At 46.3% G+C, this 22,132-nt stretch overlaps 1 protein-coding gene across 2 annotated transcripts in view; it reads right to left on the reverse strand.

The window, feature by feature from the left end:
- Positions 1 to 22,132, reverse strand: part of rasgef1ba (RasGEF domain family, member 1Ba) — a 50,690-nt gene that overhangs the window by 18,549 nt on the left and 10,009 nt on the right. Inside the window, exons 1-4 of one of the 2 annotated variants that reach the window (XM_031570715.2) lie at positions 7,173 to 7,516; positions 2,082 to 2,264; positions 1,671 to 1,793; positions 682 to 819 (exon numbers count right to left, since the gene is read on the reverse strand). In XM_031570715.2, the coding sequence (XP_031426575.1) occupies positions 682 to 819; positions 1,671 to 1,793; positions 2,082 to 2,258 (438 nt within the window). In that variant the 5' untranslated portion in view covers positions 2,259 to 2,264; positions 7,173 to 7,516. Of the gene's footprint in view, positions 1 to 681; positions 820 to 1,670; positions 1,794 to 2,081; positions 2,265 to 7,172; positions 7,517 to 22,132 lie in introns of those variants that run through there. The other variant, XM_031570714.1, reaches the window with a different exon arrangement.

The raw sequence follows: 22,132 nt of genomic DNA on the forward strand, positions 1-22,132 counted from the left end.
TGACAATGGAGCTTTTCATTCAACACTGTCGGGCCTCCCATGAGCGGTTTTGTGACTCGTCACCCTCCCCCCCACCAACACACACACGTCTCCCTCCCCTGTCCCATCCCCCAGCTGAGCCTCCTGCTCCCAACACCACATGTTGTCCCCAGCACCTTCCCTTCTTGAGCTCCTGATGACAGGGCTGCTTCAAGCTTAATTTCTTTCCCTTTCATTGACAGTGACACACACCTCTGTAACACACACCTCTGTGACACGCACCTCTGTAACACACACCTCTCTCTCTCTCTCTCTCTTCTGCCTGAGCAGCTCCACACATATATAAGGTAAGGATCAAATAGGCCGGTGGTACTAGCGGCAAAAGCGGTAGATGGCGTAACTCAATGCTCATCAATGTCCGTTTACAGTAACGTTTCCTAGGATCATTTCAGACATTCTGACCATTCAAAACAGTGAGATTCTTCATAGGGGTGGGGCAAGTATGTCCATTGCACAGCAATTAGCCAACCCAGTGACATCAGGATGCTATAGATGGAATGGAGACTGATACTGGGTCGTGCAAGTCAATGGTGTGTGCCTGATCACGTTTATATGTGTGTATATACTGTTTATATGCGTGTTTGTGCATGTATCATTGTGCATGTGTGTGTGTGTGTGTGTGTGTGTGTGTGTGTGTCTTACCTCGTCACCACTGGCGAGGCGCTGGGTGAGTTCCTTCAGGCTCCTCATCATCCTCTCGTCACGAAAGTCGTAGGGGAACGTGTCCGTCCACTCAGTGATCAACTGCAGGACCTTAGGAGCGATCTTCCTGAGCCTCATCTACAGAGGGAACATACACACACACACATGAAGACACACACACACACACATGTATAAACACACACAGATACACACGAAAACAAACACACACATATATAAACACACACAAACGCATGCATGTGAAAACAAACACACACATATAAACACATACAAACACACACACACACACACGCATGAAGACAGACACACACAGACGCACGCATAGCCATGTGTCAGCCACACAATGTACTGAAACTTCCAAGGCCGAGGGCCATTAACAGAAGCAGGACAGCCAGTAGCCACTAGCTGAGAACAGTTACGTAAACATGTCCATGTCTCTATCTGGCCAAGGGGCTGTGCTGTACGTTCAGGCTGTGCCGTGTGCCTGGGTCCTGTGTTGTACATTGGCAGGGCTGTTCTGTACCTTGTGAAGCTGTCACGCAATATTGATGGGATTACTCTCCACCTTTAGGGGGACTTGGGAGGACTGTGGTAAAATGGGGTATTGTAGTGTGACTTTGGCTGATCCTGTGCTGTACATTGCAGTGCTGCAGCCTGCTGGGGCACTGTGTTGGGATTCCAGGGTGCTGTATTGTACATTTAGGTGTTGTGGTGTTATTTGGGGGTTCTCCATGTTGGAGTGCTGTAGTGTGATGTCGAGGTGCTGTATTGTATATTGGAGTGCTGTAGTGTGATGTTGGGGTGCTGTATTGTATATTGGAGTGCTGCAGTGTGCTGTATTGTATATTGGAGTGCTGTAGTGTGATGTCGGGGTCCTGTATTGTATATTGGAGTGCTGTAGTGTGATGTCGGGGTCCTGTATTGTATATTGGAGTGCTGTAGTGTGATGTCGGGGTGCTCGGGGACAGTACCTTGTCAGCCTGAGGGTCACTGAGTCTCTGGTGCTCCACACACAGGTGGCAGACCTTGGACATGAGCTCATAGGGGTGGATGAAGACCCGGGAACTCAGGAGTAACGTGAAGATATACGTCCTCTGTGGAGGGAGAGGAGAGGGAGACAAGAGAGGGAGACAGAATGATATAGGGAAGGAGGGAGGGAGGGAGAGAGAGGGGGAGATGAAGAGAGGAAAAGGGAAAAATAAAGGAGAAGAAAAGGGAGATAGCATGAGATAGAGAGAGAGAGGAAACAAAAAAGAAAATAAATAACTTCACATCAACCTGTGTGACTTATAAAAAGACTATGACACACTACTCCCCCCCCCCCCCGCCTCTCCCCAACCACATGAGACCACATGAGACCAAGCAGAGCAGAGCGGACTCACGTCGGGGTAGTAGTCCACTGTGGGGACCAGATGCTGGATAAGGGCCTCCAGGGACCCCGAAACGATTGTGTTGTCATGGTAATAGAGGCCCCCGTAGTTCTCCTCTTTTGTCTGGTAGAGGTTCTTGTTATAGGCGTTGTTGGGGAACACGCCTGTGAAGGGTGGGGTTTGAGGCATCTTGTCCTGGGAGGAGAAAAGAAAAAAGGAAAAAACAGAGCATGTTTGTTATTTTTACGCCTCTTCTGGCAAGCAAGCGCACATACACACACGCACGCACACACACATACACACACACAGTCCGCAGGGGTGAAACAGAGTATGAGAGTTACTAGGAAGTCCTGATGGATTGTTTTTGGCCGGAGACAGGGTATGTGGAGTATGCACACGACTCTTATTGGAGATTTAGCTCATCTGCCAGTTCAACATTACAACATCCTCCTTCAACAACAATGCACCAAACACTGCCCCCCCCCCCCACACACACACAAAAAGTGAGTGTAAAATGGCCACCCTTGGAATGGGATGTACAGGGGTGTATGCAGGAAGCTGTCCAACTTGACAAGTCTGCCCATTTAAGCGTACTCTCACCCCCTTTCTCAATCCCTTTCTCAGTCCTTCTCTCTCCATATCTTTGTTCCTTTGTCTCTCCCTCCCTCACTATCTACTGTATGTTTCCACTCTCTCCACCTCTCTCTCTCTCTCTTTCCCACTCTCTCTCTTTCCCACTCTCTCTCTCTCTGATCCCTGCCATGATGTTGCTCTTTTAATCCAGCCTAGTTGACCAGCGGCAGCAGGGCTGTGGGCCACGCATGGGCAGGAGATCCAGCGTGCTGGGCCCTAATCCGTGCCACTCTGCCTGCCCAGCGCTGCCCGCACCAGGGCTTAAGGCGCCGTAATCCCCTCGCCCAACCCGGCTCTCTCACATGGAGCACACCACAGCGTACCCAGCTATGTGCCCAGGAGGGGTAGAGTGGCATGGGAAGAGAGAGAGAGAGAGAAGATCAGGGAAGCGCTTCTGTTTTGAAAAGAGCCATTCTTCTCTCTCTCTCTCTCTCTCTCTGTCTGTGTGTGTGTGTGTGTGTGTGTGTGTGTGTGTGTGTGTGTGATTCTTCTCTGTGGGACTCTTTCACTTCGAACATGAAAAGAGGGGAACATGCTGTTCACCTCAAGATGGTCCTGTGAATGTCAGGACTACCCCAAGGATATAACGTGTGTGTGTGCGCCCACGTGTGTATATATATGTGTGTGTGTGTGTGTGTGTGTGTGTGTGCCCACGTGTGCATGTATGAATGTGTGTGAGATGGGTGTGTGTATTGCACTGGTGATCAAGTTGCACACTCTTCAGGTTCTGACAAACTCCAGTAGTTTAAATAGAAGAATAAAACAGATTGGGAATGTGATTGGGGGAGAGAGGGATAGAGAGACAGAGAGAGATAGAGAGATAGAAAGACAGAGAGAGATGGGAGTTTGCGGATGAGTCTGCACTCCTGCGTCACGCAGAAGCACAATGTAGGCATTCAGGACCCCCGGCACGGGGCAAAGGAAACCCCAAAACAAAGAGCCTTCCCATCGCCGCCTGCCTATTCACCAGCAGCACTTAGATCACTGTCATGCATGACACAAACACACATACACACTCACACACACAGCCCGACACTCGCACACACATGAACACACACCAGTTTAAAGTTGCCACTCGCCTTTTAAGATAGCATGTACACACAGAATGCACACATTCACAGACACATGCACACATTCACACACACACACACACACAGGCACACACCAGTTGCCACTCGCCTATTCAGCTTTCAACAACCCACTACACCCCCCTCCACACACACACACCACAATGGCCTCCTGCCTATTCATCCTAAATTCAAATTTCAGCAGACCAGTGCCAGAGCTGGACTGCTTTTGGGCAGGGTGGGGTGGGGGAGGTGAGGTGAGGGTGTTGCCAGGAACCCCCCCCCCCCACACACACACACACTCTCTCTACTTCAGAGAGGTTATTAACATGAGAATGGACCGTGCTGAGAAGTCAGGGCTGCACCCTGAGCATCTGTTGTTCCATGTGTTTCTCCGTTTCAGCTCGTCAATAGCACACACACACACACACACACACACACACACACACACACACAAATCAGATAATCGAGCGTGAAAACAACCATGACCAGAGGACTCCAGCAACACAATCCATCTGAACGTTAACTCCATCATTCTGCCCATGAGGTGAGTGAGCGCCCCATAAGAAAGCACTCAACTCAGGCGTTAGCTTAACACCGCGGGTTACAGGAGATTCCTGAGCTCTGGCTTTCGTTTCCTGACACACACGGGACCCCTGCTCTAGGTCAGGAGAGAGTTTCACATGCGGAGCTCATCTCTCGTGCTCTGCCTGCCCTCATCTCTGGTCCACACACCGCTGCTGCTGCTGCTGCTGCCTCTGCAGCGCTTTCAGACACACAGCCCTCTAGCAGGGCATCTCCTGCTGCATTTCCTCTCCTCGCCTCACCCAGCTCTCAGCGGTGCCAACAGGTAGTGCCTCAATACCCTCCCTGCTGCTCAGGTTCTGGTGGCAACCAGCCAGCTATGGCAGCAGATGGCATTCGCCAAAACAAAACACACAATTACTGCCACAATAAACTGTAGACACTGTAACTGTAGCCACCCTAAACGGAATTCTTGTTCCCGCTGCTTTTCCCACTACTGGAATTAGTTTGTTCCTCTATCAAACTGCCACTGATCTGTGTGTGTGTGCGTGCCAGGGTGTGTGTGTGTGTGCCAGGGTGTGTGTGTGGTGGGTGTGTGTGTGCGGGGGGCACAAACAGGGCATGGTGCCAACTAACCCCTGAGGGACAGCAACCCTAACAGACACAGAACCCCCCCCCCCCCAGACCAAGCCAAGCCAAGCAGTGCTCTTTCTCCCCTCTTCGGGGGGCCAGCTGCAAAGGTCCATAATCCCACGGCAGCGTGACACAAGCCAGAGCCAAACACCACATACACACACACACACACACACCCTGACATCTGAGCATGCTCCCAGTCAGACTGCAGGTGGCAAACAATGCCAGGATTCCTGCCCTCGGCGCATAGAGAGACAAACACTATTATGGGATGGCCTCTGGCGTGGCGAAGCACCAGCAGGGTGGGCGGAAGATGCTAAATCGTCGCTAAACCCAGTGCCTGCTCCATCTAATCCATGGCACCACTGTTCTGGCTCTGACTGTGTGTGCGTGTGTGTGTGTGTGTGTGTGTGTGTGTGTGTGTGTGTGTGTGTGTGTGTGTGTGTGTGTGTGTGTGTGTGTGTGTGTGTGCGCTTGTGAGTGTGTATGTATGTATGAGAGAGAAAGACCAAGAGATAAAGAGATACAAATTGTGTTGTGCCTGTAGGTGGTTGGGTGGATGTCTGTGTGTATATATAGTGCTCCAAGTCATCATCATACAAAAGTGACCTAACTGCCATCACCACACCAGCGCACCGGTGGGTTGCTATGAGTCACTGTCAGCAGTGGGGCTATTTCCCTCACTGGTCACTGGTCAGTGGGCTGAAGCCAAGCAGTTACTGGAGCCCACCGAACATCCAACCTGACACCAGACGGGAAAATGGCATTTCTCTACTCTTCCCGCAGGTTCACACCTCTTGGCATTTCTCTTCCCTTCCCGCATTTTCCCACTCCCACCTCTCAGGCGGGTAACCCGACATTAGAATGAGACCAGGAAGACTCCCAACCAGGAGATGATGAGGCGCTAATGACTGTGGGAGTGGGAGTTTACAGAAGAGAGAAAGAAGAGGAGGAGGGTGGGGGTGCCATAAAGGTGATGACAGGAAAAGAGCCCATTCCCACTGTCAGTGATCTGCTGCAGTCTGGTGTTTTGGGAGATAGGCAAACAAAAAAACAAACAAACAAAAGACACCCCCCCTCTGTCGGTATTTACACAGAATTAAGTTTAAGGAGTTCCACACATTCTGTGAATAGATGGCTCGGAGACCCCCTACTGTTAGCCGGCTGCGCTATCACTTGTGCCAGCGCAGCGCCAACAACATCTCATCGATAATCTCACAATGAGTTTGACAGAACGCCGCCAGTCGAACCTTGAAATTCTTCTTGTGATCAGGTTACAGGCAGTCGTTTCGGAATGCGTGCATGTACGTACGACTAGGTGAGGGTCGCCTCGCGGTGAATCCGTGGTCAGACTGAGCCGGATAAACCTCCCATTGAGATCCTCTCTGCGTGGCTTGAGGCACGATACTTAATCTTTACCCTGGGCAAAGTCCCCGAAGGACAGCATGCCAAACATCGATAAGCCTTTTCTAACAACAGTTACAGTCACTCACACGTAGCATTAACACCACCCTAAACATAGGCATACCTCAGTCTCGCCAAAACCAGAACCAAATCCAGTTTGTTCAATAGGTGAGTCTCCTTTTCTAAAATAGGAATTAGTTCCAGTAATCAGTGGATGCCTTCGGACAGAGAGAGTGAATCCACTTAACCCTCGCAAAAGTACAGGGTAAAAATAGCCCCAGAGTGACACTAATTGTAAGATACTAGGCACAAACCATCAAAGGACACTCGCTGCAGTAACTACGATAATAACAGAAACGCACGGAGAAGCGGCATATCAACACGGGTCCTGACCAACATGTTTCTTGCAGTCAGCGAAACAGGTTCCGTCAGCTGTTACAAGAGCAGCTGAAAATTCAGCACAGCGTCAATAAACAGCGCAACGTTACTAATGGCATTCTGTAAACAGGGTTTATGTAAGAAATTATAAGATACCACCCAAGAGAATAGTCACGATTTCAATGCCAACACTTTTCAGCTTGTTGGCAATAGGCCTACAGTATAATGCAGTATAACTGTACACAGAAACCCAGTGTAACGCAAATCAAGTTAAACATAAATCTTCAAATATTAAAAGAAATTTGTGTAAAATGATCATAATACGAGTACTTTACCCATAGCCCATGAAGATTAGCATTTATCCGCAATAAATGATACATTTATCAGTGTCGGTGTTTTCAGCCAAATATTAAACTAGAATACAGTTGCAAGAAAAAGAAAAACACTTAAAAGAGCTAATTACCTCGAATTAGACACCTGTAGTTCGGAGCGATGTTATAAAATCCACAAGTGAAAGAGACGCAGCTAAGCCTTTGAAATCAATTTCCCAAAAAATCCTTGCCGGTAATAATAGCGTATTTTAATTCAGAATAGAATTGGTAGCAGGTAGAAACCCCATGTGCATCTTTGAATCACGATCTGCTTCGAATTCGATAGTATAACACATCCAAAGACCCAATCCTTCAGATGAACATCCGACCGCGCACGGCACAAGAAACGTGCTCTCTGCTCGTAAGCGCAAGTGTGAGTGCAGCCGAAACCCGGGAAAGGCACTACTCTTAACGTTACTACCACCCGGCAGCGGACAGCCAATCACAGCACAGGATTTGTTTTCTTGGCTCACTCATGAGCGTCTGTGATGCACACCGACTATGAAATGTCTGTGATTCGAACATGCGAGGCTTGCCTTAGAACAGATATTCTTTCTAAGAATATACCCGATGGTCTCAAGAGATGAAATACCGCATCTTTTTTTATTTTAGACCTACATATAAAAAAAATGTGTACTTTTTCTGGAAAAACAAAACAACAACTCCACATTTAGAACTCTTGGCAAACTACAGTCTTATCAGATATTAGATGTTTTTGTCCCACAAAGAGTCAGAGAGAGAAGGCACTGAAACCGTGAAATACACCCTGAGGGCTGACTGATATCTGCTCAGCATCAGAGAGGCTTTGACCCCAGGATGGCTCTGTGAGTGCCAGTGGCTATGCTTTTATGCTCTGAGGAGTGTGTGTGGTGTCTGTTTGTGTGTATATGTGTGTGTTCACTCTCACATGCTGCCCTGCTGGCAAGGTCTAAGTGCATTTCTCCAAAAAACATGATTGAAAATCCAGAATCAAACAACCACCATTCTATGAAATGTATTTTCATGTTATTTTATTTTATATAATTTGTATCAATTATATTATGTTATTTTACACCAAATCATATTATTAGATATTATTGGATGTAAACAAAAAATCTAATTCGTGGACCTTGTTAATTCTCAGTTGATGACCTAAATCACAAAGCTGACCTGTCTGAATGGCTCTTGGTGATGTAGAGGGCATGACCCCGACTCTGAAGAACACACACACACACACACACACACACACACACACACACACACACACACACACACACACACACTCCAGTCACACACCCACTGCCTCACAGGTCCTATGAAAGACTATAGAGCATGCAGGTGAAGAATGTTACTCTAATCAGTCACATTCCCATATGTTTCCATGGTGACCAGTGAAAGAAATCGAACAACCATGTACACCAATAACACCTCAGAAATTACCACATTAATACAAAGATATGTTTTGTAAGTCCCTGTGGAAAAAAGCGCCTGCCAAATACCTTAACTGTACCCTTAAGAACAAAGTGGACTGGTGCGTAGCCATTTCTAAAGAGAGTCTGTTAGTGACATGATCTTTGCCACAGGGCTAAGTGTTAACCCTTACAATGGAAGACCCATGAGAGGGGTAGGGGGCATTATAAAGAGCACATATGTAAATAGCCCCTTTAGTCAAACGTGTGAGACCTAGTATAGCTCTGAAGGGTGTCAGACCACAAGTCCAAGTGAGCACGCATGCTGTCCTCACACCAGGGCACCCTGATCAGCGGCTACTGTTCAATTCTTGTGTAGTCGCACCTACACACACCACACCTGTCTAGTCACACCTACACACACCACATTTGTGTAGTCACAGCTACACACACACCTAGCCACACCACACCTGTCTAGTCACACCTACACACACATACCTGCCCATACAACTCAATAGGTGTTTCTGTAGAGTGCTTGAGTCCCAGCTGTGTAGTGGCTGCAGGGGGCTTTGTGGAGCACAGCAGTAATCACTCACCATTAGTGTGAACAGCAGAGGAGGAAACAGCAGCTCACACAATAAAGTCTGATCTCACCGTGTGTGCCCCCTCATTAACAAGCAGCATTCACATGAATTCCTGCTCATAGGCATCTCTATACACACACACACATACACACACACACACACACACACACACACACACACACACACACACACACAGCGTGGTGACTATCTGTAGCATGTGTATGCATCATACTCATGCCTTCACCCTCATGTAAGTCATGTGCTGCTGTCTCTTCCAAGAAACACCACCACACACACCCTCACTCACTGATCATCCGTCTGGGTCTGATAAATAAAGATGTGGAATGTTTGAGTATGAAGCTGATTTGGAGTGTTTTGCCCACTAATAAAACATCACAGGGGAACAAGCTCTATAATAGATGCTTTAAAGGGTCGTGTAAGGTTGCAGTACAGTTCAGTAGGAGGTCACTAGGCATGTTCATGTTGCAGTAATTATTATAAATGTCTCCAAGCTACCCCATATCACACACACACAAGCACACACACAGGCACACACATATACATACTTGAGAAAGGCACATTCACACGCATATACGCATGCATGCATGCATGCACAAACATATGACATAAACATATAACATATGTATACGCACACATACACACTGTCTTCCTTTATTGTCAGTTTGAATTAAGATAAGATCATATTGGAATCAGAATCAGCTCGACACAGCAAATGTATGCGTCAGTATGGATGTGTGTAAGTGGTTTGGTGGGTGAATGCACAGCTGTGTGTGTGTGTGTGTGTCTGTGCGTGTGTGCGTGTGTGTGTCTGTGTGTGTGTGTGTGTGTGTCTTTGTGTGAGTGTGTCTGTGTATGTGTGAGTGTACTTTGGTGTGTGTATGTGTAAGTGTGGGAGCAGCCGTGTGTGTGCGAGTGTACAATGTGTGTATGTATAGGTGTGTGTCTGTATGTGAGTGTGTGTGTGTATGGAGAGATGTGCTGGCTCTGCTCCAGATACATACTCCCACAGACAGCAGAAACTCAAGCGTAAGCCCGGTAATGAGGGTGTGTGACTGTGTGTGTGTGTGTGTGTGTGTGTGTGTGTGTGTGTGTGTGTGTGTGTGTGTGTGTGTGTGTGTGTGTGTGTGTGTGTGTGTCTGTGTGTGTGTGTGTGTGTGTGATGGATCTGATGGTTTTAGTTCTGCTGCTCTGGGCCACAGCACACACCCAGAGGAACCCTCAGACGCTAGGCAATGCCACAGAGAGGGCTGGGGACTCACTGGAATCTGGGCTAATGTTGTACAGATGCACAACACACACATATGCTGCCTGAGATACACACACACACACACAAGCATGTGAAATATAGAATATTCACACACTGACACCTCTGAAGTCACATCTCCCCCATCACATTGAACACACACATACACACACACACACACACACACACACCACACACACACACACACACACACACACACACACACACACACAGTCGTTGGACTACATGAAAATAATTTGCAGTAGTTAACTACTGAAACTACTAACTTTGGGTCATGAAAGGAAAGGAGTGTTTTATTTTACCATTGCTTTTCTACTGTAATTCAACCCTGACAAGGAAAAAGATAGGCCCATTGTTCAGACCAGTGTTCAAGCTGTGCATACTGTCTAAAAAGGTGTGCAAGTTGAAGACTGTTTATGTTGTTGTGAATGTTACAAAACTGACACATAAGACAAAGACATTTTTTGAGAGCAGTGCTCGGTCTATAATGATTCAAGTGAAACATTTGTTTCTTTACTGTTTTAGTTGTAGGGTCATTCCACGCCAAACGTGACAATTTAAGGAAAATTCCCCACTCGACCATCTCAGATTTGGCTGAAAAAATTCAAGGTAGTTCATACACTTCTTAATATGAATAGTCCCAAATATTAGCTCTCTACTCCCAACAATTTTGTCACAATAGGATGTTTTAGGGGGGAGGGGGTGCCAATACTTAAGACGCTTTTTGAGCAGCGTTTTCTGAAGAGCGATTTTCAAATTGCTATTACTAGAAAAGTATTTAAGCTAACTCCTTCAAACTTTCTAGGCTTAAAATATGATACCATTACTTGAAGAATATGGACTTCCAAGGGTGTGGCTTGGGTATATCATAGTATTCGGGGTGCTTGAATTTGCTCGGAATTTTTACTCTACGCTCTGTTGCAGCATCTTTGAAGGCCTGTGGAAAGCTCAATGTTAAAACTAGAGACTTGATATGATACACAGATTTTATACACAAACGCAGTTTAAGCTCTGTGTCATAAACGTACCTTTTGCTACAATTTGAATGTGCTTCCATAGGCCATTGAATGCTGGGCTTGTAAAAAAATCCCATATTTAAAAAAATATATTTTGAGAAAACGAGGCAGAACACCATCACACATTTTTGATATGTTAAGAACAAATATCTAATCTTTCCAAAAAAAAATGTTTCATGTTGGTAAATGCTGTCATTTTTTTGCTATAGCATGCCAAAAATAGCACAAAATGGGTTTTCATCCATTTTCAAGCTTTAATATCTTCCAGCCCATTCATCACATGAGGACATTTTTTTAATACAACATACGAAGCATACATAGGAAGGTCTGTGTATAATATCAAGTCTCCAGCTTTAACATTGGAACAACAAGGAACAGGGTAGCATTTCTCAGGCCGTACCCGACCTTCCTAAGGTCTGCAGTCTTATGACTTACAGATCAAACCCTCTGTAAACTGTAGCCACAGATGCCTGTTTATAATTTCTGTGATAAACAGCGATTTCAACGAGGGATGGAAGATGGACAGCTCAGCACATTTCTTCCGCCTGGGTGGAGTCAGTGGCCCAGATCCATACATCCACCTTACGTAAGAGTACTACAAGGTGCTCGTAAATCTGAACGGAACTGCCTTCAACGGCTTATTAGTTTAGGATAACATTTTACTAAACAAGGGAAAAGAAAAAAAAATAACCTTTTAAACAAGGACCAGAATGAGAGACTGTGAGAGTTATAGAGTCTCTCTTTCATCTCTCATGAGGGTCAAGAGAGGACAGAAAAAAAAACAAAGAAAAAAAAGGAAAAGAAAAAAAAAGCCTGCATTCCTGTCCCCCTCTGGCGTTGACCTTGTCCTTCTGAGCGGCCAGACTGGATGTTTGTTGCGTATTTACATTTGCAGGGCGGAATCAGGTCAGTATGGTCTGCTGATCACTCACTGCTCTGCTCAACTCACTGCCCCATTCATGCCACCCATTTGGAATCACATGTTGCATCATGGGATGGGTGTTGCATCATGGAACTGCGGCGAGGGAGGCCAGAGCGCACAGGTCGTCAGGGGTAACAGCGGATTGAACCAGAGAGCATCGCAGAATGTGCTGCAGTCCAGGAGCAGCACACGGCTAGTCTGCGGCTCACGATTCTTAAAGATCACATCGAAGAATGATTTCATACATTTTAATTTGTACTAAATCACAGAATGCTTGTGCCGTGACCTCTGAAGTTTCACAGGATTTGTCTCTGCTGTTTGCCATTGTGTTTTTTATTTCATCTTTTAGTTTTGTACCTACTTAATTAATTAATGTATTTATTTATGTTTGCTGAGGTTTAACTAAGGACCCTCACCCACATTCTTCACATTCTGTGGATTGGGTCTAATTCAGCAGGGAGGCCCCCATTAAGTGGCTGACGCACAGCCATCCACTCCCTGCCGAGCGTGCTTCTCCCTCTCCTCTCCTCTCCTCTCCGTCTATAGTGTGTTTTCACAGAGAGCCTGGGCCCCACACTGCAGCCGTGTGTAAGCTGACACCGGCCACACACGAGGCCCCGGCGCGCCCGCTAACCCCAGTCAATCACTGTCAACCTCCAGTCTGTGATCAGGACCAGATGGGTACACACACATCGACGGAAAAACAACCACACACACACACACACACACACACATAGTGTGCACATACAATAACACAAAATTATACTCTTTCATACTCTGCACTAGACAAACATGAAGACAATACTGACAATGCATATAAACAAATGAACAAATACACAAATCTTGTTCCCATTGCACACACACACATGGACACACACGCACATGCACACACACACTTACAAACGCACACACACACTTATACACACTTACACACACACACGCACACACACACACACACACACACACACACACACACACCACACACACACACACACACGTGCTCGTGCGCACACACACACACACACACACACACACACAGACACACACACACAGCAATGTACACCCATACATGCACAGATCCCTGGATTTCATTTAGCAGGAATGTGTCCCATATAGCATGCGGGCCTAGTAGGGATTTTTGGCCTAGTTTCTGCGTTCCTTCCTCCAGCGCTGAGAATCAGAGCGGACGCTTGTCTGCCAGCGCCTGATGGAACCGCCTGACAGAACTGCTCTCGTCTGCGTAACAGAACGAAGAACATCACCCTAAAGCACAACGTGACTTTTCAAGATCCCCTGGAAAAGTAGATCAGCAAAGTGCCTGCCTGCCTTCGGTTGAGAAGAGAAGAGGAAAAAATCTAATATATTAACAATGAGGTTTAGGGGGGGGGGGGGGGAGAACACCAAGTCTGTTCCTTACCTAGGGAAAAGACAGAAAAAATGTCACTGCATGTTACAGAAATAACTACATGAAGTCAGCCCACTCAGAGAGACATTGCTCTGAAACGCCACTCTTTGAGCCTTTTCAGACCTGTACTAAATCGCAAACCATTATAAATACCATACCTGTACTAATCACCAACCATCACATACCATACGTATACTTAATCACAAACCATCACATATACCATACGTATCCTAAATCGCAAACCATCACGTATACCATACGTATCCTAAATCGCAAACCATCACATATACCATTCCTATACTAAATCACAAACCATCACATATACCATACCTATACTAAATCACAAACCATCACATATAACATACCTATACTAAATCACAAACCATCACATATACCATACGTATACTAAATCACAAACCATCCCACATGTCATACTGTATACTAAATCACTAAGCATTAACCAGCAGCTCCACATCACCAGCTCAGCAGGCACAGTTGTGCACTGCAGACGAACACACATCAAGCAGTGGACTGCCCTGACAAAGCCACAGGGATGGGTGGCTTAGATCCGGCCCAGAACTCTACTGATCTGCCAGCTGTTGTCTGGCCTTCAGAGAACCCACCTCAGCCTCTCATTCTAGCTCACTGGAAGAACACTCCATAGCAAGAGAGGGAACGTGTGATGTGCAGAACAGCTGAACTCAGATCGGATAAGTTCACAAAGCTCTGTTGCTACTGGTGTGAAGCCAGCATCTACTGGTTGGCGATCCTGAGAGGAGTTAGCTATGCCCTGGATGTGGCCCATATCTGGAACAGATCAGGCCTGGATGCAGTCTACTGTCAGTGTAATATCAGAGGACTTACTACAACCTCGAATTCTCTCCTTAGGAAGAACACCCAACACTACACGAAAGATCGCTGAATGACATAGATGAGCTACACGACAGACCGTGTGTACACTGAATGACATAGATGAGCTACACGACAGACCGTGTGTACACTGAATGACATAGATGAGCTACACGACAGACCGTGTGTACACTGAATGAAATAGATGAGCGCTCAGATAAGAGTTGGGGGCTGGGGAGTGGCGTAGCTACTGACGGTGCAACGGCCCGGGGTCCAGAGGTTTCCATTTCATGCCACTTTACTATTGTAAGTGGACCCTTTCACACATTCAACGTTTCACACAGTTTTCGATTTAACAAAGTAATGATTTCACTAAAATAACTAATTGTGATAGCTATATATACACAACGTTACCATCTTGTGTATAAAACATTTCACATGGTTTGGTGTTTGTATGTATTTTTATTTGTCCTTATTGAAATGTTCCAAAACTGTTTTATTAAGATTAAATATAATATTAAATATTATTTCCACCCACCACTTATTTAATTTGGTTAATCTCTTAACAAAAGTTACAAACGAAGAGGGCTCGCTGGGAAATGCTAATTTGTTTGTCCAATGACCTTTCTCTCTGTCATTTGAGATAGCTTGCGTGGACATCGTGACATCCATTTTTTTCTCAATGGTTCGACCTTTTTGCAAGAAGCAAGTGTTATTCAGCAAATAACGTTTAGCAAGCCCAAAAAACAGAAAAGCAGCACTCAAAGGCTTAAAGGAAAAAGACAAGAGGACAAGTGTACTGCTAAGTTCAAGTTGGTCTTATTTAAGAAACGGCATGAAGCAAGACCCGTAGACTGGCTACACTCCCAGTACAGAACATCAGAGCCAGGAATTTGGATTGGAATGTGTTTTGTTCCGGCGTAGGATGAACTTCTAATGGGTACAGATTTCTATTTGTTGGGATCAGGGATCAGGAATCTGGATCTATAGCAATTGTTACCTCTCATATGTTGGGAGATGCACACCTACTGTAATCTGTTTCTGTGATAACATTTAGTCGCTTTGCCACTGATGATGAATGATGAATTCTGTAAATGCAAGTGATCGTGTGATCAGGTGCCATCATCCATCTATTTATACTATGTACACCTATGATGAGTTGCTGTGCTTTTTCATGATGGCCATTTGTTCTACGCTTATCGACACACTGTGTAAGCTACCTTTGTGTTTGATCTGTTAGTTCAGGCTGGCTATTTCAGATGTTTGATAGTTGGAGAAATTAGGCTGTGGTGCTTTGAGTGCAGGGCAGGCTGTTAGACCAGCGTTGATAAATTTGGCGCTTCGGCCAGCCTTTGATCAGCACCACCAACAGCAGCCACTGGTTTGCTAGATGTGAGTTGCCTAGCAAGCCAATTGTCTGCTTTTCAATATTCTGGAGTGGTTGTGTGTGTGTGTGTGTGCGTTTATGTGTCCATGTGTGTTTGTGCACATGAGTTTGCGCTCGTGTTTCGTGGTGGTGAGGGGAGGTCAAGAAATGTTTTTTGCACCCTGCCAATCACAATCATCTTACGCTACTGGGGCTGGCAGGTGGAGGCTGGAGGTCATCTATACTCAAAACCTCAGAGTAGAACAGAACAACTGACCTGAAATCAGTTATACTAACTGCCTTATAATGACTACAGATAGGATGTGTGCTTGGAAAAAACTGATCTAGCTGCTTTCAGAGGAATTACCCGCAGCCTGTCATTACGTCTTGAGGCACAACATGAAAAGGGACAAGACTAAATGTCTTTACCTACACAAAAATCCCAGACACAGATCAGCAAAGATAAGTGTCTGTGTGTGTGTGTGTGTGGGGGGGGGGGGGGGGGGGGGTCACTTGGAGGTCATTTACACACATAACAAACCGATCTACTAAGCATAGATCTGCTCTTGCAGTTATGTTGTAATGACTACAGAGATTAGGTGTACTGTCAGTTGTCAAAAGATTTACCTTCTTGTGGAGGAACCACCTGTGTGTGTGTGTGTGTGTGTGTGTGTGTGTCTGTGTGTGTGTCTGTGTGTGTGTGTGTGTGTGTGTGTGTGTGTGTGTGTGTGTGTGTGTGTGTGTGTGTGTGTGTGTGTGTATGCAGACCAGATATCTGAATGGAGATAAGAACACAACCTACAGTGGGAGTCTGTTGGGAGGTCATTTACACCCATTAAGGATCAAAAAGCCCTGTCAAGAAAAACAATCTAGCATCAGCTGCAGTGTACTTTTAGATGAATTACACAGCCAATGCAACAAGACAATCTATGTCATAGAGGGGCTGGAACCAGATCATCTGACAGATAAGAGTGTGAGGAGGACGAGGGGGGGGGGGGGGGCGGGGGGCAGGTTTTCCACGCACAGAGGCTTCCAGATCAAAAGTACCGAACTCAGATCTGCTCAGACAATGACATTATAATGAGTGCACAGCGGATGTGTGCCGGGAAGCACCTGATCCGCTCGCAGCAGGCTGGCGGGCTGGCGGGGGAGACTTCATAAACAGCGTGTCAGGTTAATAGGCTCAGGCTCAGGGCTCACGTCTGATCAGAGGAGAGATATGAAGCCCAGGCTCATGATCTGAGCTCAGCGCCAAGACTGATCCAAGGGCTGGGGAAACAGAGCCTTTGTTTCAGAAGCACTGGGTGCAGCTATTGTCTTCAGCTGGAGAGGGGAATATGTGTGTGTGTGTGTGTTTGTGTGTCGGAGGGAGCCTGATTAGTGAGTGTGTGTGTGTGTGTGTGTGTATCTGGAGGGGGGAATGGATATGAGAGTGTATTGTTCTTTGATTACTGTGTGTGGGATATATATTTGTGTGTGTGTGTGTGTGTGTGCATTGTTTGGTGTGTCAGAGAGATAGAGTGGCTCAAGCTACACCCTGCAGGTGTTTGTGTATGTGCATGCATGTGCACCCTGGAGATGTCTATGTGAGGGAGTGTGTGTAATCGTGTGTGAGTGTATGTGAGCGCGTGTGTGTGTGTGTATTTGCATGGAACATTGCCAGAAAGAGAATGTTCCGGAAGGTCTGCAACACTCTGTGTTCCCTCGCTGTGCAGAGTCACATGTCCGTAGCTGGAAGCAATAAGACTCTGGGACAGGAAACACCCACATTGACCTCTCAACACCATCAACACCTGACAGGACCCTCACCTCCCTCTGGGGGGGATATCACCTTTCCTTCATTTAAGCGGACTAATCACACACACACACACACACACACACACACACACACACACACACACACACACACACACACACACACACACACACACACACACACACACACACACACACACACACACAAACATGCATGCGCACACACACAAATACACACACACGCAAACAAACCAAAAACACAGACACACACACGCGCGCGGGCACACACACACACACACACACACACACGCATGCACACACACACACACACACACCAAGGATTGTGGTGAGCACATGCGTCCGTCTGTGTTAGTGGTGTCCAGACTGGTCTGTGTGCGCAGACAGGCATAATGACCTCTAATAGAATGACAGGACTGTGTGCACAGACAGGCCTAATGACCTCTAATAGAATGACAGGACTGAAAGAGGGGTGAGAAACGAGAGAAAGACAGACAGAGGGGGGGGACGGACTAGAGAGACTGTGATGGAGGAAGACAAGAGAGAAAGAGAGAGAGAGAGAGAGAGAGAGAGAGAGAGAGAGAGAGAGACTCCTAAACACACTGGGAGACATAGAGGATTGAAGAGGGAATATACATATGTCTCGGAAGGGTGAAAGAAAAAAAAAAAGAGGGGGGGAGTCTTACAGGGATGCATATGTCCATATGTCTGGGGTCATAAGCTGTGTGATGCATGCTCAGATTCACTCATTGTCAATGCTTGAGTGTGACAGTCTGATGACAGTGGGAGGTCTGTGAAGAGAGCCATTATGCAATGGCATTACAAGTTTGAGCACAATCTCTGTGATTGCCATGGATTTATAGCTCTAAATTAAGGATAATGGCATTTCCAAGGAATGCTAGTGTTCGTGTGTCATAACACTGTTTTGCTTTGCCATCATTGCCACACAGACAACTGACATCATAATTGGGTAACTAAGATACTTTCCTATAATGATTTATGTGTACAATAACGAAGCAGGCATTCCAACAAGTTTCTGAACTATGTCTGAACCTGTCAACACCAGCTGACAAGGAAGGAAATGTGTGAGAAGTCTATTCTGAGGACTGATTAGGAGGTGTGTGTGTGCACGTCTGTGTGTGTGTGTGTGAGAGAGAGAGAGTCTGAGAGTGAATGAGTATGTGTGTAAGAGGGGTCATAGACATTATTATCTAGAGCAGCTGGGAATCAGGGCTTCTCCACAGCTCTCGGGACAGCAGGAAGCGTCCAGAGAAACAACCCCCACAAAAACACTCTAAACTACAGGCCCCCCATCGGCCGACCAGACCCCCTGCCCACCAAATGGACTTGGGAACAGACGAGAGCTCTGTCTCCCTACATCAGGACAAATACACACACACACACACAGACACACACACACTGCGGTCACAACAAACAAGTGGAGTGGGACCACCTGAGGAAAAAGGCGGCCGCATTGTTTTTGTTCAGCGGAAACAGTTGGCATTTTAGGGGTGGGGGCGAGAGCTACTTTTAGCTCTGTCCCCCCCCCCACACACACACACACACTCACACACTCTCAATCACTCACTCACATTCCCACATTCCTCAGTCATCATGTCACTCCTCAGTCTGCTGTGTTTGAGGGCCAGCGATCCATACGGCTCCGCTGAGTCCACTCAGGATTCAACTCCTTTGTGTTGGGAAGACAAAACACCAAACCTCCCCCCCCAAACCGCCACTGGCACAATATCTACCAAAACACCCCCCACCACCACCACCAAAACCCTGTGGCATACCTTTCCATATGTAGGCTAGAATGATATTTTAGGACACATCAACAAACACCCTTTTAAAGCCTCCAGGAGGTGGGTACTTTCTCTACTGGGTTATATAATGTGTGGCGTGTTTATATGGTCCATCAGTTCAGCTGAAGGACATGGGGGGGGGGGGGGGGGGACAGCACTCACAAGCCCAGACGTGCTTTGGTTAGCTGGGCTCTTTGAGTAAGTGGTAATGCTTCCTCCTGCCAGGCAGTCCAGTCTGCAGAGCCTCAGTCACACCTGAGGTGAGAGGGAGGTTGGTACTCGGTGAAAGCTCTCTGTCGTTGGCAAGCCGTCACTGATACTCAGAAGGGAGACATGATGAAAGCTGAGACGGCGAGTGGAGCTGACTGGCCACTGCTCACGGTAGACTCGCACAATTGGGTTGACCCTGAGTGATCAACATCACACGCACACACATACACACACACACACACACACACACACACAGACAGACACACACGCACACACACACTTGCACACATACACACTCACTCAGCCGAACTGCTAGACCAGCACAGAGATGTCCCCAGTCTCGACCGGTTGAGTGTTCTTTCCCATCAGTCATTGTTGTCACCCCCCCCTCCCCCCACCCGCGCTGCCGTCCTCTGACTGGTGGGCGTTGTGATGTCACAGGCATGCATGCCATGCTCCAACTAATTACGCCCCCGTCTCCTCTCCTCCCCTCTTAATCTGCTTAGGTTGCATAAGAGCCTCGCTGGCCCCTTACTGAGTGGCGGCCCCCGCATTGCTGGGCCCTTTTTGGCCCTTACTGGCGCTCCACCATCACACTCTGAAAGAGGAAACACATGCCGATTTGGAGAAGAGGGAGAGGAGGAAGAGGGAGAGGATGAAGAGGAATATGATGCATGATATGATTGAGTTAATGATTTAAGAATAACAGTAAACTACAATGAATGTAGGCTCCTTTATGATTTTGAATGTTGTAATAGTTGCCCATGCACACTATTAGGGGCCGGTGTGTAGGAGCCATTTAGGAGTATTTGGATTTGTACTGAATTATCCCAAATTAGGAAGTTGTGATTGGTTCTGAGTGTGTGCCCCCTATAGGTCAGACATTGATTGGCGTTGGGATAAGGGTGTGCCAGGCCAAGGAGAGTGGAGAGTTCCGGCGGCCTGTGAAAAAGACTTTAATGCTTTAATTTACTTTTGTTGTACGAAATAAATGGAAACAAGTTCATTATATCCACGTCTCATGGACTCTATTTAAATCACGCGTCAAGACACAATCGCCGGGAACTCCAAGAAGTGGTCAAACAAATTGGCAAGATTTAGCCACTACAAAAAGTCAATAATGCCGCAACTTTGGACCTTTTCATGGATCGTTGCTGTATATTTGTGGATTACTGTTGGATTACTTGGAACAAGCACCCTTGGATTACAACGAAGTTTGCATTGAGGAACAAGCCAGCGCGGCAGCGCGCCACGCGCAACAAACAAACAAATCAATTAAACTGTATCGGAGGTATGTACGCTTTCCATTGAAATTAAATGCAATATGGATGGACTATACTTTTGAAGACCTTGTTTGTGCACATTTAAAACCCAAGAAAGACGGAGCATTTTTGGTTAAAAACCCGATGTTAATTGTTTGAGTTAACGTCGGTGAATTGAAGCCGTATGGGCATATATGGACTACCGCAATTACCGCAAATGAGAACACGATAGAAAAGGCTTTTTGTTGAAATTCTGGAGTATGAATTTGAAGAACTATTTTTGAGATAACGAATGAAAATTATAAATTGAACTAAGATGGCTGATCCCGTGAAGGAGGCGAGTTTGGGCCTACCTGAAGAAAACCTCAATGAAGAAATGAAATTGCGCTCATCTAGATCTGGCAAATTGTCGCATCTGACGAGACGAATGAACATTGTAAATACTCTGATGGATGACGAAACAAGTCTTCATGAAGTGAAAAGTAATATGGTTATGTTTAATACAATGTTGGAGGAATTCAGATCTCTTCATGGGTCATACCAAGAAACGTTAAAAGAGGAAGATAGAAATGAGGATACAAAATCCTGGTATGCACCGAGGCTTGAACAGATAAGCACGTTTTTGTCTAATGTCACGAGGTGGATAAATTCAATTGAAAATCCTGTGCATGATGTAACAGTTTCCTATACTGGATTGGAAAGTAGTGCTGATATAAGTGTCGGGCCTACTGAGGACGATAGGCTGTCTTTGAGCAGCAACAGGTCAGTTTCATCCACAGCATCTGTGCGCATCCAGGCAGAGGCAGAAAGAGCAGCACTACTCGCTAAAGCTGCAGCTTTACAGAAAAAGCATGCATTAGAGGATGAGCAAGAACAACTCAGAAAGAGAATGGAGACTCTTAATTTACAAGCTGAATTGTCTGCAACTACAGCCAAAATTAACTATCTCAGAAATGCTGAAGCACAAGCTGTTGATACAACTTTAGATGTAACAAACAATACAGAATTGAATGCAATGAATTCTTACCTTGAAGAAAATGTTGAAAAGATTTCTGAGCAAATTGCTGAACACACTGTTAGAGATACAAGGCCTAAAGATGGAGTTCATGTGCAATTCCCTGTTTTGCCCACAACAGCCAGAACACCTAGAATGCCATCTTTTACCCAGTCTTTCAGTGCTACTAGAC

Source organism: Clupea harengus, chromosome 7 (genome assembly GCF_900700415.2).
Source record: "Clupea harengus chromosome 7, Ch_v2.0.2, whole genome shotgun sequence".
Classification (NCBI taxonomy): Eukaryota; Metazoa; Chordata; class Actinopteri; order Clupeiformes; family Clupeidae; genus Clupea; species Clupea harengus.